Genomic DNA, 13351 nt, shown 5'->3' on the forward strand with positions numbered 1-13351 from the left:
CGTATAATTGTTTGTGTTATTTATTTTATACCGGTGGATGTTGCTTATTGCAATGCACAGAAGTTACTACTTATGCCCATAAAAATACAATTAATTAGTAGACATAACATTATTTGTAGTACATGAGAAATTTTTCAAAAATCTGTATAAATTATAAAATTCAAATAGCGAATGTACGATTTTCAGCATAGAAGTGTTGTTTTAAAGATTGCTATATTATCAATATCAATAAGAAAGAAATAAGAAAGTGCTTTCAAACCACAATGAGCTTATTTTAAAATAAATGGGAGTTCTTTGTATTCGTATGAATTTTTGTTATATATTTAGCAATTTTGAACCGATTTTTATGATAGTTTTATAATCAGAAGAATTTACTTCCGCATTTGCCTCATTATTTTGTAGAAAAATAAAATCTAAGTTATTTTTATTATTATTTAAATTTTACAAAAATTCTCATCTTCCCTCTTAAGGAGAGGAGATGGCAACTATTATTCTATTACGTAATTATGTATTATGTATCTAAACTGTACTTGACAATAATTAATATTGAATAACAAATAGAAATGAACATTGCTTTATGTATCTTATACCTATTATTGTATTTAAATTTATTTTCGGAAAACGCTACACAATAACAATAACATATAACTAAATTTAAATAATGTAGTGTAAAGTGCGTTAATGATTAATATTAACTAAGTACCTATCATTGTACTCACAAAGAGTAAGTGTTGTTCCAGTTAGGCTCCGAAGTGCCGCGGACCGTGTGAGTTTGTACCCTGCAGTTGTCCAGTTCCAAGACGCAGTACGCGTCCACCTTGCCACTGATCCCTAAGCAGCTCAAACCCTTTGCACTGTGCACTGTCACCAATAATTTTCCCACTTCACTCCAGTTGCTCAATTTATACCAAATCTGAAATTATAATATTATATGTACTTATAGTTTATTTAAGCATTACTATTTAGATAAAAATAGTAACAAATCATAATTTTCAATAAATTAATTGATATTTTTTTATTGTTTAATATAATGACTAAGGAGTCATAATTGAGTAACGTGTACAGTTAATTGTTGAAATAAGAATGTTTATTGTCATACCTCTGAATCATTACCATCGTACTTGTAGTGAATAAAGGTTACGTAACATGGGAAATGGGAATTGTTTATGATGAGACCAAGCAGCTCAATTGCTAGTAATATCGACTTCCACACATTCCCCTCTAGAAATTATCGTGATTAATTTCTGGTTAAATCGTCACAATTAGTCGACTGGCCAGACTGCATCCACACCTATGATCACTTACTAGTACACGGCTATGTATACCAATAGCACTTATTGTTAACCTTAAATGTTAATTCTATAAAAAACATGTGCACCCTTTCTTGTTTTTGAAAGGTTATTTTAAAATATATATTCTTACCATCCTTACTAATATTAATAGTATGAAACTAAGTTTCATTGGTTACCTTTTAGTGTTTACGGCTTAACCAATTATTATGCAATTTAGTATATAGTATATTCTAAATTAATAGAACTTCGAGTTACAGTTACTTAGATACTTTAAAATAAAACTTACATATTGGTCGTCAGAGTGAACACCATGTGGAGTACTTTGTGTGGTAGGTATGTTGTCGGTGGGTCTGATAGAGCCACTGAGGGTGACCAGAAGATGTAAACTGCCGAACCCGCATTCCAAATCATGCCAGAAATCGTGGGTTTTCTCTTTCTCCAGGTTCGAAAGGTCGATAATACATCTGCAATTAAGATTTACCTCTATATAGAATAAGTGCAATTATTTATATTTAGGGTTACGTATTCGATGCGTAAGCGTGGCAACTACTGGCAAAACCCTTTTTTATGAGGGAGGCTTATGTTCAGTAGTAGATAGTTAATGGCCATGGCTGATATAAGGATGATTTGGTGGTTCTACATATTTCTATGTTTACAATAGTGAACTTATCTACTCTTACTTTTATTATATATCCAGATATATGTCTCAAATACAACGTGTTTTGCGATATATATCTATTATATATAATATCTGTTAATCATTCCACTATAAGAGAAGCAAAAATAATGTGTTATAAAATTTGGTATGAACACTCTACATAATGTTTAACCATCATCTTCCTACCCTTATCCCAATTATTTGGGGTCGGCGTAATATGATTTCTTTTCATATTCACAAAGTTTTGTCTTTTGGTTTTATGACCGATTGTCTGCCTAACGGCAATTCTCCTTCTTACGGTATTAAGAAACGGATTGAAAAACACGAGGGAGACGATCAATAATAGACTTCAAAAAAGGAGGACTGTCAATGTTTGAGTGTATTTTTTTATTTATGCCCACTGACTCTCCGTCAATTTTGAACGCATTTAATTTTATTTTATTAAACAACTTTTTTATATAATAGGTTTGCGAATTACATAGCTTGAAGTTATCAAAAACAATAAAAACAAACATTAATGTGTCGTTATGAAATCTAGTATTTGATTTTTTTTTACATATCTGGGTTCTATAAATAAAACGCAGTTTAGTTGTAGACCTTGATTAAATCTCAGTGCGGTAACCTTAGAATATATAAATAGAATATAATAAAATTGTAACTAGATGATGTCTGTACACTGGAAATATTTGAAAAAAAAAATGATATTAAGGCTTAATAAGATCAATAGAATCCAAAACAATAATTAGAAATTTTGTCTATCTGTCTGTTTGCCAGTCAGTCTGTTGGTCTATATGTTTGTTCCGGAATCGCGGAAAAAACTGCATCAAAGCGGATGCGATTTTCACAGTTGTATTCCTGATGTTCCAACTTACAAATTTGCAGATAAACTGGCAGTTTTTTTTAATACGCCATCTAGAAGTGGCCTATTTAATTGGTTTTCCTACCTCTGAAATCCACACTTACGAAGTAGAGGGCAAAATGCTAATAGAAATTAATAGTAAAAGATCGAGATGAAGATGTATTAAAAGATAAAAGTCCTACATAATACACTTTTGTTATATTTTAAGAATAAAAGACATTTTTATGAATAAAAGACACGTTGCTAGCTAGAAAAAAAAAAATATTTTTATTAAGTAACAAAAATGTTTTCATGTTTTAACAATTCTATTTCCGGAGATTCTTGACTCCTCCCTCAGATAGTATGTAGGTGCATTATAAAGAATATAAAGGATGTTGTATATATAGTAGTAGGACTCAGTAGTAAATCATCTTATAAATATACAGATTAGGTGCGGAAGGAATTATTATTAAGCCTACCAGTTTTATTGCTAGCAATATACTTTCTCAGATCGATCCACCACGGGAACGTGGCCTCCCCTGAAAACTATCGTACTGATTTCCAGGTGTATTCATCACGATGGGCTAACTGACATGCCTATTCATTCTCACCTAACATCCCTCTCTGGTGTCCCGCCAGTTTATACCACTAGCGCGTGCGTTATTACCGTTCCATAAAAAAAAACTTGGTTTCATCCTCATCCATCAGAATGCAGATTATATACTTATATACCTACGTATAAACAGAGTATAATAAACGATACTTATTAATTTTATTACTTTACGACTTACCTGCCCATAAAATTCTTCTGTTTCCCTTTACACCACACAGTGACCTCTAAATTATTGTCATCATATAAATAGAGATTAAATCTTTCACACCATGTTGGTTTCTTTGGTATTGCTAGTTTAGACTTATGAGATTCATTACCTAATCTGCAAAAATAACGAAAAATGCGGATAACAATATTAATGTATTATGTATAAGAAAAACTTATTTCTAAGTATAATGCTTGATTACATTAATCAGTTATGTAGTTGTTGCTCTAAATAAATTTAATTAAAATATATTTAATTTTTTTATTTAACTAGTATTGTCATACTTCAATAGTATTAATGGTATTTTTTAAACCAATAACCTCGTTGAGTAAAAACATAATTAAAGACTAAGTAGGTACATAAATTACTTAAAATGGTAATTAATTATGTCTTCCATAATTTAACATTAAATTAATATCTTCGTATTTACTATATTTTGAGTATTGTATGCCTATTTACGTAATAAAAACGTGGCAATATGTTATATAACTAAAATGTTTTGTTACGAAAATTAAAAAATAACAACTTCAATTATGATATAATTTATACAGGACCTAAATCACGTGGAAGTAAATTCTATCGGTTGCAACAAACATAATCAAAATCGGTTTAGAATTAAGGATAATATATCCTTTAACATATATACCAGAGGGAGACTTTGTACAAAAGTCGATTGCTTGGGTACCTCTGTCCCATTCGTGTTTCAACCGTGAAGTAGTTGTGTTTGGCTGTATTTCGGTTTGAAGGGTGGGATATGGCATGAATTTACTGGGTACAGAGGAATAACACCTGAGTCTTCAGGAATGGCAACGCATAGGGGGTATCATAGGCGAAACAGTATACTTTGTTATTTCCATGGTACTGCTCATGTCTATAGGCGACGGTTACCACTTTCCTTCAGGTGGGCCGTCAGCTTGTTTGCCATACTAAGTTGTATAAAAAAAAATACGACAAAATACGGCAGAATTGAGAATCTACTTTTCGCATAATAAATTATAAATGTATGAAATAAAAATCTATCATCTATTAAAGCACAGTTTAAAAAAACATATCATAAACAAATATTAAAAAATATTTTTACCACTAATGATAACATAATTATCCGGGCTGACGTATCTACTTCTATGCTAAATTTAAATTTGCGTCGGCGACCTTCATGGAAAAAAACAAATTGTTTTGTTTGAGCTACCAATAACTTGATGCGAATAAGCACGAAGTTGATTAATAAAAACAGTAACCGAGTTCAAGGGTTAATACACACTGAGAATTCTTATCATGCGATTTTTTCCTATATAACGTAACGTAATGGAAACTGCATTAAGTTACACACTGTGTAAAAAAATCACGCGAAAATAATCTAGATATACTTATTATATTAATTCACAATAGTCCCTCTAGACAAAATGCAAACCAGTCTATTGAGAGAATCGTCATCGCTAGCACATCAATGAGATAGAATGAGACAGCGATGTGCTGTTCTGTCACATGCGAGCTCTGACTGAAGCGATACCAACAATAAATTAGTTTTTTACAACAAGCTCGGCCCCTCTAGATAAGGTACTAACCTTGTCTAGTGGAGCCGAGCTTGTTTGTGACGTCATAATTGTTCAACTAATATGATGGTGTATTTGGGATTACGAATATAGATAATTTTTATTTTCGTCAATCAATATATCCGATTCGTGCGGATGAAGCCAAGAAATTACTTAAAATTTTATATGAAAAAATCGCGCGAAAATATCCGCAATGTGTATTAACCTTATGTATTCTTTTGTATAAATATCGTTAAACAACATAAAAGTACTGATTCTATAATTTTTGAAAGTTATCTAATTATTTTTTATTGATAATATATAACTGAATTATCTTGGGTAAAGGGAATTTAATTATTTTTTATGTATATTGTAAGTTCGTTAAATTCCCATTATACATACACATTATGTACCTATTCTATTTTGCACAAGTTTGTATCAATCCCAACCAGGTGAATAGGGACTACTCTACTATTGTCATTGCCACGTATTGGAGAGCGCCTTGGTCTAGTGGTGGATAACCTTAATTTAGATCTCAAAGGCCATGAATTCGAATCTGACAGACACCAAAATCTGTGTCAAATTAAAATTTGCGTCTAATTTAGGTGAAGGACAACATCGATAAAAAAGCTGGTACTTTCTACATTAGATTCGTTACTTTGGTATATGTCTGGAAAAATGTAGGCACTATGTATATCGAATATTACCATATTATGTTCTCGATTGTAACTGTAGAATTCTTGGCACTTCAATGGTTCGACCAATATTCATGAAATTTGGTATAACTACATATACTATTTTGGATGAAAAAGGATATAAGCTAGATACTAAGGCTAGGTACTATTTACCTCGTTCAATAAACATGTCCTGGGCATCCGGAAGAATTCGCAGGTAGAAGTTAATTACTTAATAAAATTAGTAAGAATTTACTATTTATTAACAGTATTCGTTTTATAACATTACTAAGTGCTAATACGCAAAAAAGAACAAGGACGATTGTCATAGATATTTATTTTATATTATCATAGATATTTTTACACGTTTCTATTAGTTATAACTAACAATTATAAATCAACAAACTGTAGAAATATTTTATGATTAAAATAGATAAAATTAATTTGAAGCTTATATAAGTATACTGTTGAAATTAATGGTGCTCATTTTAAACCCAACTATTTACCTACCTACGAAAGTTCAATGTAACCATAACAACACCACGGAATGAATAGTACCTACTTATAATTTTATACCATAATTGCGACTTCTAAAAATATATGTTTACTAAAATTGTTTGTATTTCTGTGTACTTACTTTTCTTAATAATTTTAGATAGATTTAAATTCCTTTTAAATTTCGATAGGGTTTAGGTACTGTTTAGTTCCATATTAATTTTTTTAACTATTAAAGAGGCCATTTTTCTTTGAGAAGTTTACTTCCCAAAGAAAAAAGACCTCTTTATTAAACCTTATGCATTTAGGAAACATCTCTGTCTTTTGAATTGTTGATATCGACCGCATTTAATATTATATTTTCGGTACCTAAGGTCGGCTCCATATTTATACTAATTATTTTAGTTGTTATAGCAAACAAGGGGATTGAAACAAATACAGACAAAGTATTGTGAGTTTTACAGAATATAAAGTGACACCCATTGAAGTTATTGTGTCTCAGTATACAGAATTATTTAGACAAATTTAATTAAAATAAGAACAGATTATTGTGCACAATACAGTTAAATACGCATTTAAATGTAAATAAGTCAACTTACTTGAACTTGCAGTAAAGGCCACTAGACCCATTATTAGGTCCATCTGGCAAGTCTTTTGCTTCTATTAATACCACATTCACAATTGAGTTCCATGATTTTCTGAGAATATCACGTCTTCTGTTTTTGAAAACAAACTGAAAAGAAAGAAATTTGCAATCAACTTAAGTTACATAAAATACTTATGTTATTTATAAAGTAACATTATTGCAACATGATACAATTAAATTTATTATATATTTATTTTATTTAACTTTTATTATCTTTTGTGACTATTTGTTGCTATTTATCGATTGTTGATCATTGCATTCATAATATTAATAATATAAATCAAAAAAATATAGGTAAGTTTATTTAACAAGCGAATTGCACAACATATATTCACACCCTTCTGTAGGTAACGGATTCTATGATGCTTTATAAAGCGAATTCTGTGTAGATACACCTTTACAAAGAGCAAAACAAAAAGCGACTTAAAAAAATTCTACTTCTAAATCTGAAGTGAATGTCTGTTATGAAATGACGTCTGAATTTATAAATATAAGCACATAAATAGACAATATCCTTAATTAATATATGTAATGGATACTTTTTTGGATGAAATGTAAATATTCAACAGGGCAAAGTGCGAGATACGAGTATTAGATATGAATATATGAATTTGAGACGGAGAACCATGTATTGTTTATATTTATGAAAAAGTAAGTGTTATTATTGCTTAAATAGGAATATAAATTTATTTTCTTGGAAAAGAAAGAAGTCAGTAATGGGAGTAAAATTTGAGTAACTCAAAGAGACAAGGCTAATCTCTACAACCTTAATATAGTTTAAAGTGCTTAAAATTATTGTAAAAAAGAACAATAATTAAAAGAAAACATGATATTATTTCGAAATAAATGAATTATTTAAATTTATTACATCAAAATAGCATCATAGCAATACCATTGAATAGAACTGAATCATAATATCAAAGTCAGTCATATCACTGTCAAGTACACATAAGTTACATGTCATTGCCATTTATAAAATTAGAAACAAATGACTGCATTTGATTATTCATATTATCATTCAATAATTCATGTTAAGAAAATCTATGACTACATTAAAGCATTGAACTGTAGCCATTTTAGTTAAAATCGTCGATGATTACTACGTAGTGCCTTACAGCTAGCTGGTAAGTTCAATTTATCAGAGTATCTAAATAGTATTAAATTCATAAACCTCACACGACTGTTTAGAAATATATGGGTGTTTTTGGCATAGATGGTAGTTTTATAAATTATAAGCTTTTACCCTCTACGTCCTGTGACTGGGATATGTTTACTGAGCGAAATAAGAAATAGCCTATATCCTTCTCCATCACATATGTACTATATGTATATATCCAATTTCATAGTGATTGGTTAATCCGTTAAGGCGGTACAAGATAACAAACATTCAAACAAGCTTTCATCTTTATTATACTCGTAAGGATATGTATATACATGTTAGGAAATGTATTTAATTTTTGAATATAAATATTTGCAATGTTTCTATTCTATGGTCATTCACCGCAGATGGATCGCACGAAAGGACATATTGGTTTTATGCTGTGAAAGCTTTATGAATTTTTACGCTGTTTCCCTCTATTAAAAGTTTATACCTATGTGATTAGATTAAGTATAAAGTTTGTTGTAAGTATCCACGAGTACGCGATTATATTACATTCTTTTTCGTCATTAAACTTCCATGAGCAATCATGAAGATTGTTAGCAGAAATAGTCGGTATAACATTTACTTCCTTTTACTTATAATCATCGTATATTATATTTAATCTTTGTTAAAATGAATGTATTTGATTTATTTTATTGATTTCTTAGTTATTTTCCGTTAACGATGTTACTATAATACACTCCTTATGTAAATTTATGCATTATGCTTCTCGTTTTGTATGCTAGACATTATACATACTTATTTATATATTTTAGTTTTATGAACGAATGAATAAGTTTTATGAGTTTTATGAACTTACAATGTTTTTTTGTTTTTATTTCATCCAAAAATCTTCTTCAGGATAAGTACGGTTCTTTACGTCGCAGAGTCTCGTCGTTTATTATCGAAATGACAAACATACTAAGTTCATAACATTCTCGTTATACATTTATATCGCCATGTGGTCCCAGCATAAAATAAATAAAACAGGCCATTCCTTCTTTTCTCCTGGGTGTTGTAAGAGTCGAGTAAGAAAGAGTAAGAGACGGGCAGCAACGTCCCTCTTAAAATATCTCTAAAGCCTAACTGCGGTTGCCAATCCGCCTGTCAAGCGTGGGCACTACTGGAAAATTTCTCAAATAAGAGGCTTATGTTCAGCTGGGGCAGTTTAAGGCTGATATGATGATGATGATGATGATGATATATATATATAGACATCGTTAGAAAATGAACATAAGCTTTAAAAATAATAGTGATAGATATGGTAAAAGAGATGTAGTATGTGTAGAGTACGTATGTAGAGTGTAGTTATATCTATAATATAAAAATGCATCTCTGAATTTGTTGCTAAGCACAAATATCGAGAACAACTGAACCAATATTATAGAATCTTTTTTTAGAATATTCCTTGAAGTCCGAGGATGATTCTTACGGAGAGAAAAGTTTAAAAAAATGCCTGAAAAATTGTAAAAACAACACTTTTCTTTAATCCCATACAAACGATTCGTAATAATACTTAAAAGTCAATTTGAACTTTAATATCATACTATAAAGTATTAGTGGAGATACTACGGGAAAGCAAAACAATTAAGTGAGTGGACACGGCGTGTTTTATAATTTTTATTTTAATATTTAATATACATTGCCAACTATTGGTGATAAATATTTGCAATGCTGAATATTGTAAATGGTTTTTATACAACACATTTCAATAACTTTTTTTTGACATGCGTTATATATTGTCTGTTATTTATTAAGAATTATCGCAATGAGTACTTCATTGTGTAGGTTATTTTTGTCCAACGAAAGTGTTTAAAAATTAATTATTGAACTGAATATAAACGAAAACTTTTCGTAGTATAGGTACAAATAAAATAAAAAAAACATTACCCGCAGTTCGCGAAGAGACCCTTTTCAACTTTCCGATACGTATTTAATATACATTTAGTTTTTTGCATCAAAATTATGACCAAATATAAAATTAAACGCATGAATTAAAGAAAAATATATCAGCTATAATTTTATATATAAATTTTGAATGTATTTGTATCGGTTTTGACGAAATATTGACTTTTAGAAATAGATGTTTTTTCATTAAAATTTATCTACTCGTAACTTACAATTCAAATCAATTAATTACAAACATATAGATTGTAGTTTAAGGATCAAATTTTAATATATATTTTTTTAGATTTTTTTAATGTTACCTTTATCTGAGAATAACGTTTTAATAATGAGCTGTTAAGAAATTTAGTGCCTTAAAAAATAGCGCGCGAGTAAAAAATTAAATAGGAGTGCATAATAATCCTAAATAATTAAGTAAGTAATCGTGAAGAAAACATACATTATTTTACCATTTTTTGATGGATTTTAATAATTCAGAAAACGAAATACCTGGAAACTTACAGTGCATACAATATTTAAGTGAAAAAATTTGTCAGGTGCGAGTTGATCTCACAAGCGTTTTGGGTTCCGTACACAGATAAGAAATAAAAATACTTTTACTGCATTTCTTATACGAAGTAGATTCCTAATAGTTATTATTATTGATATTTTAATTCGTGATATTTATTTAGAGCCATAGTTTAGGTGAAACCACGTTTGGTTATTAGCTCTTTTTTGAAATTTTGAATACCACTTTTGGGGGTCCAAACTAGAAAACTAAAATAACAAAAAAGAAATAAAAATATTTTTCAATTATTTTAATTACAATATGTGCGAGCCAATAATATGGGAAACTATTCCAAATTTCAAATCGAGAGCATTAGCAGTTGTTGAGATATAGCGCTGTGACAAACAGATGGTTCAATAGATGGTTAGACAGACGGACGGACAGATGGACGGATAAAGTTGCATCATAAGGGTTCCTTTGTACATTCTTAGTACGGAACCCTAACAAATATAATTTTTTGTTATTAATCCTCAACATCGAAGCAGTAAATGACTAGAAGATCAGCCACAATCTGGTTTGTTCACAAGCCGGTTAACGTGGTTATGGAAAGTTTCCAGTTGTTCGACAACAATACGGGCGTAAGCAATCAAAAGAGGATATAGGTATATGTTAATAAACGTAAATAGTGACCTTTGACCATACTTTTAACAATTGTAGTGATGTTTTGAAAATGTGTTTACACTCATGTATCATTTATCTAATAAACTTATGTAAATTAAAAGATGTAACTATGAAATTTTGGTTGTAACAATAGGTAAAGCCCTGTAGGTCCCGCCATAGAATAGGCTACCCCTTCCTTTCCTGTGTGTGTCATAAGAGGCGACTAAGGGAGCTTATGTTCAAGAGATAGGCAACAGAATCCCTCTTAAAACATTACCAAAAGCCTAATTGCGATTGCCAACCCGTCTGTCCAGCGTGACAACTACTGGCAAAACCCCCCTTACAGGGGAAGCTCTGTTCAGCAGTGGACAGTTAACAATACAATAGAAATAGGTAATCGCAATGTTTTCTACCAACTTCAAAAAGAAGGGGGCTCTCAATTCGGTTGTATTTTTTATGTTGTTACCTCATAATTCCATCAATTCTAAATCGTTTCAGAAAAATCTTTTTTTATCTGAAAGGATATACTTACAGATTTGACCCATAGAAATTTTAGTCAAATTTTAAAGTTAAATCAAATAATAGGCTGTCACAAAATTAGTCTTTTTTGTTTTTGGGGGGACACAATTTTTATAATTTTAGGGTAAAAATACGTAATGTATATTTAGGTTTTAGAGGTCACTATTTAAACTAAGATATAGTGATAAGGTTTGACTTTTTGTTTGCAATGCATAAACATATAAAATATTTAACTGATTTTAAAAATTATTTTTCATATTGAAAGCTACATTATCAGTGATTACATGGAGTGTATTTTATTTAAAAAAAAAACAGCACAAAGCTGGCACGAGTCGCTAGTGTTAAATTAAATGTATAAAATGAAAAAAGACATAATGACAATCTTGGTGGTACAGCAATATAACATATTGCCTCGCTTCCCAATGGTTGGGGGTTCAATCAAGTCACAAATAAATTTTTATTATATACATTTATGTTCATGATAGATATATTAGCAAGCGAGTATATTAGCAAGATTATGTCTTTAATGCATGTACCTAATACATTTTTTAATATACTTTTATAAGTAGAATCTTTAAGATACCAATATGTAACATACTCACATACACATTTATAATATTAGTTAAGATATACCAAGATTCATACAAGGTACACAGAGAGTGCCGAGTTTTTATTTATCTATTTAAACTTTATTGACCAATAAAATGTGGTACAAAAGGTGGGTTTAATGCAACAGGCATTTTCTAGTAGTCAACCTTTAGGATGACCTTTTAGTATCAGCGGCTTCTACTCCTAATTCCATAAGTAAATACATTTTTTGCTTCATTCACTTTCGTAATCCGTGTGTGAAAACATACTTCAGATTACATTCTCAAATAATAGTCCTCCAGTTTTAGTTTCTCATAGTATTTTAGTATTTTAGTTAATTTTATAGTATGGATAAATCTTCAAATTAATAGTAAATATGCTCATGACTATAATTTGCAATGGGATAGTCAGAAATGGTAACATTTATTGACTACAGCAGCTGTGATATAAGTAACATATTTAACTTCCCGACTAACACTTTGACAATGAAAAACATCGATAACAATTCAAATTAATATTATATAGTGGATGGCAGAAGATTCGGTGAAATTTATTTATTTCATCAATTTATTGTGTACTATGTTATTTTTACTCAGGTTGTATTATCAAAATCTGGAACAACCTCTCCTCTTATGTATTTTCCCTAGCTTATAATCAAAATACGCGGGAAAGAGCAGCTTGTAAGCCGATGTTTCAAGAGAAATCCGTGAATTAGGTTTATCTTGGATTGATCCTGTTCATGAATACAACAAATCTTGCTTATATTGGAATTTGATGTAAAAAATATATTACTTATATAATAAGATCGTACCTTTTGTACTTTTTTGCCGTGGTCCCTGAGCAATGTGAGGCCGCTGCCGATGCGCTCCATGAACTCCGTGGAGACAGCGAGCGCTGTCGGAGCCAACGGGTCCATCACTAAACCGTCTGGGACCGCGAATGACCTAATGAAAAAATGATATTATGTTATTTTTATTATATTACACACCTATTCTATTAATTATATAAGTGTGATAATGTAAATTGTAACTACTAATAATCGTGTATTCAATACTTTGCACCGCATAAATATTTCTCTTTTTTAAAGATTGACTGGCA

The 13351-nt window shown here is 30.2% G+C and overlaps 1 protein-coding gene across 6 annotated transcripts in view; it reads right to left on the reverse strand.

The window, feature by feature from the left end:
- LOC113522591 (multiple C2 and transmembrane domain-containing protein-like) overlaps positions 1-13351 on the reverse strand; it is a 45379-nt gene that overhangs the window by 12733 nt on the left and 19295 nt on the right. For all 6 annotated transcript variants that reach the window (XM_026908329.3, XM_026908328.3, XM_026908330.3 and 3 more), the window contains exons 2-6: positions 13065-13197; positions 6907-7040; positions 3580-3723; positions 1579-1756; positions 720-913 (exon numbers count right to left, since the gene is read on the reverse strand). In XM_026908329.3, the coding sequence (XP_026764130.2) occupies positions 720-913; positions 1579-1756; positions 3580-3723; positions 6907-7040; positions 13065-13197 (783 nt within the window). The remainder of the gene's footprint in view (positions 1-719; positions 914-1578; positions 1757-3579; positions 3724-6906; positions 7041-13064; positions 13198-13351) is intronic.

This window comes from Galleria mellonella, unplaced genomic scaffold, assembly GCF_026898425.1.
Source record: "Galleria mellonella isolate WM207_F2 unplaced genomic scaffold, CSIRO_AGI_GalMel_v1 utg38, whole genome shotgun sequence".
NCBI classification, from domain to species: Eukaryota; Metazoa; Arthropoda; class Insecta; order Lepidoptera; family Pyralidae; genus Galleria; species Galleria mellonella.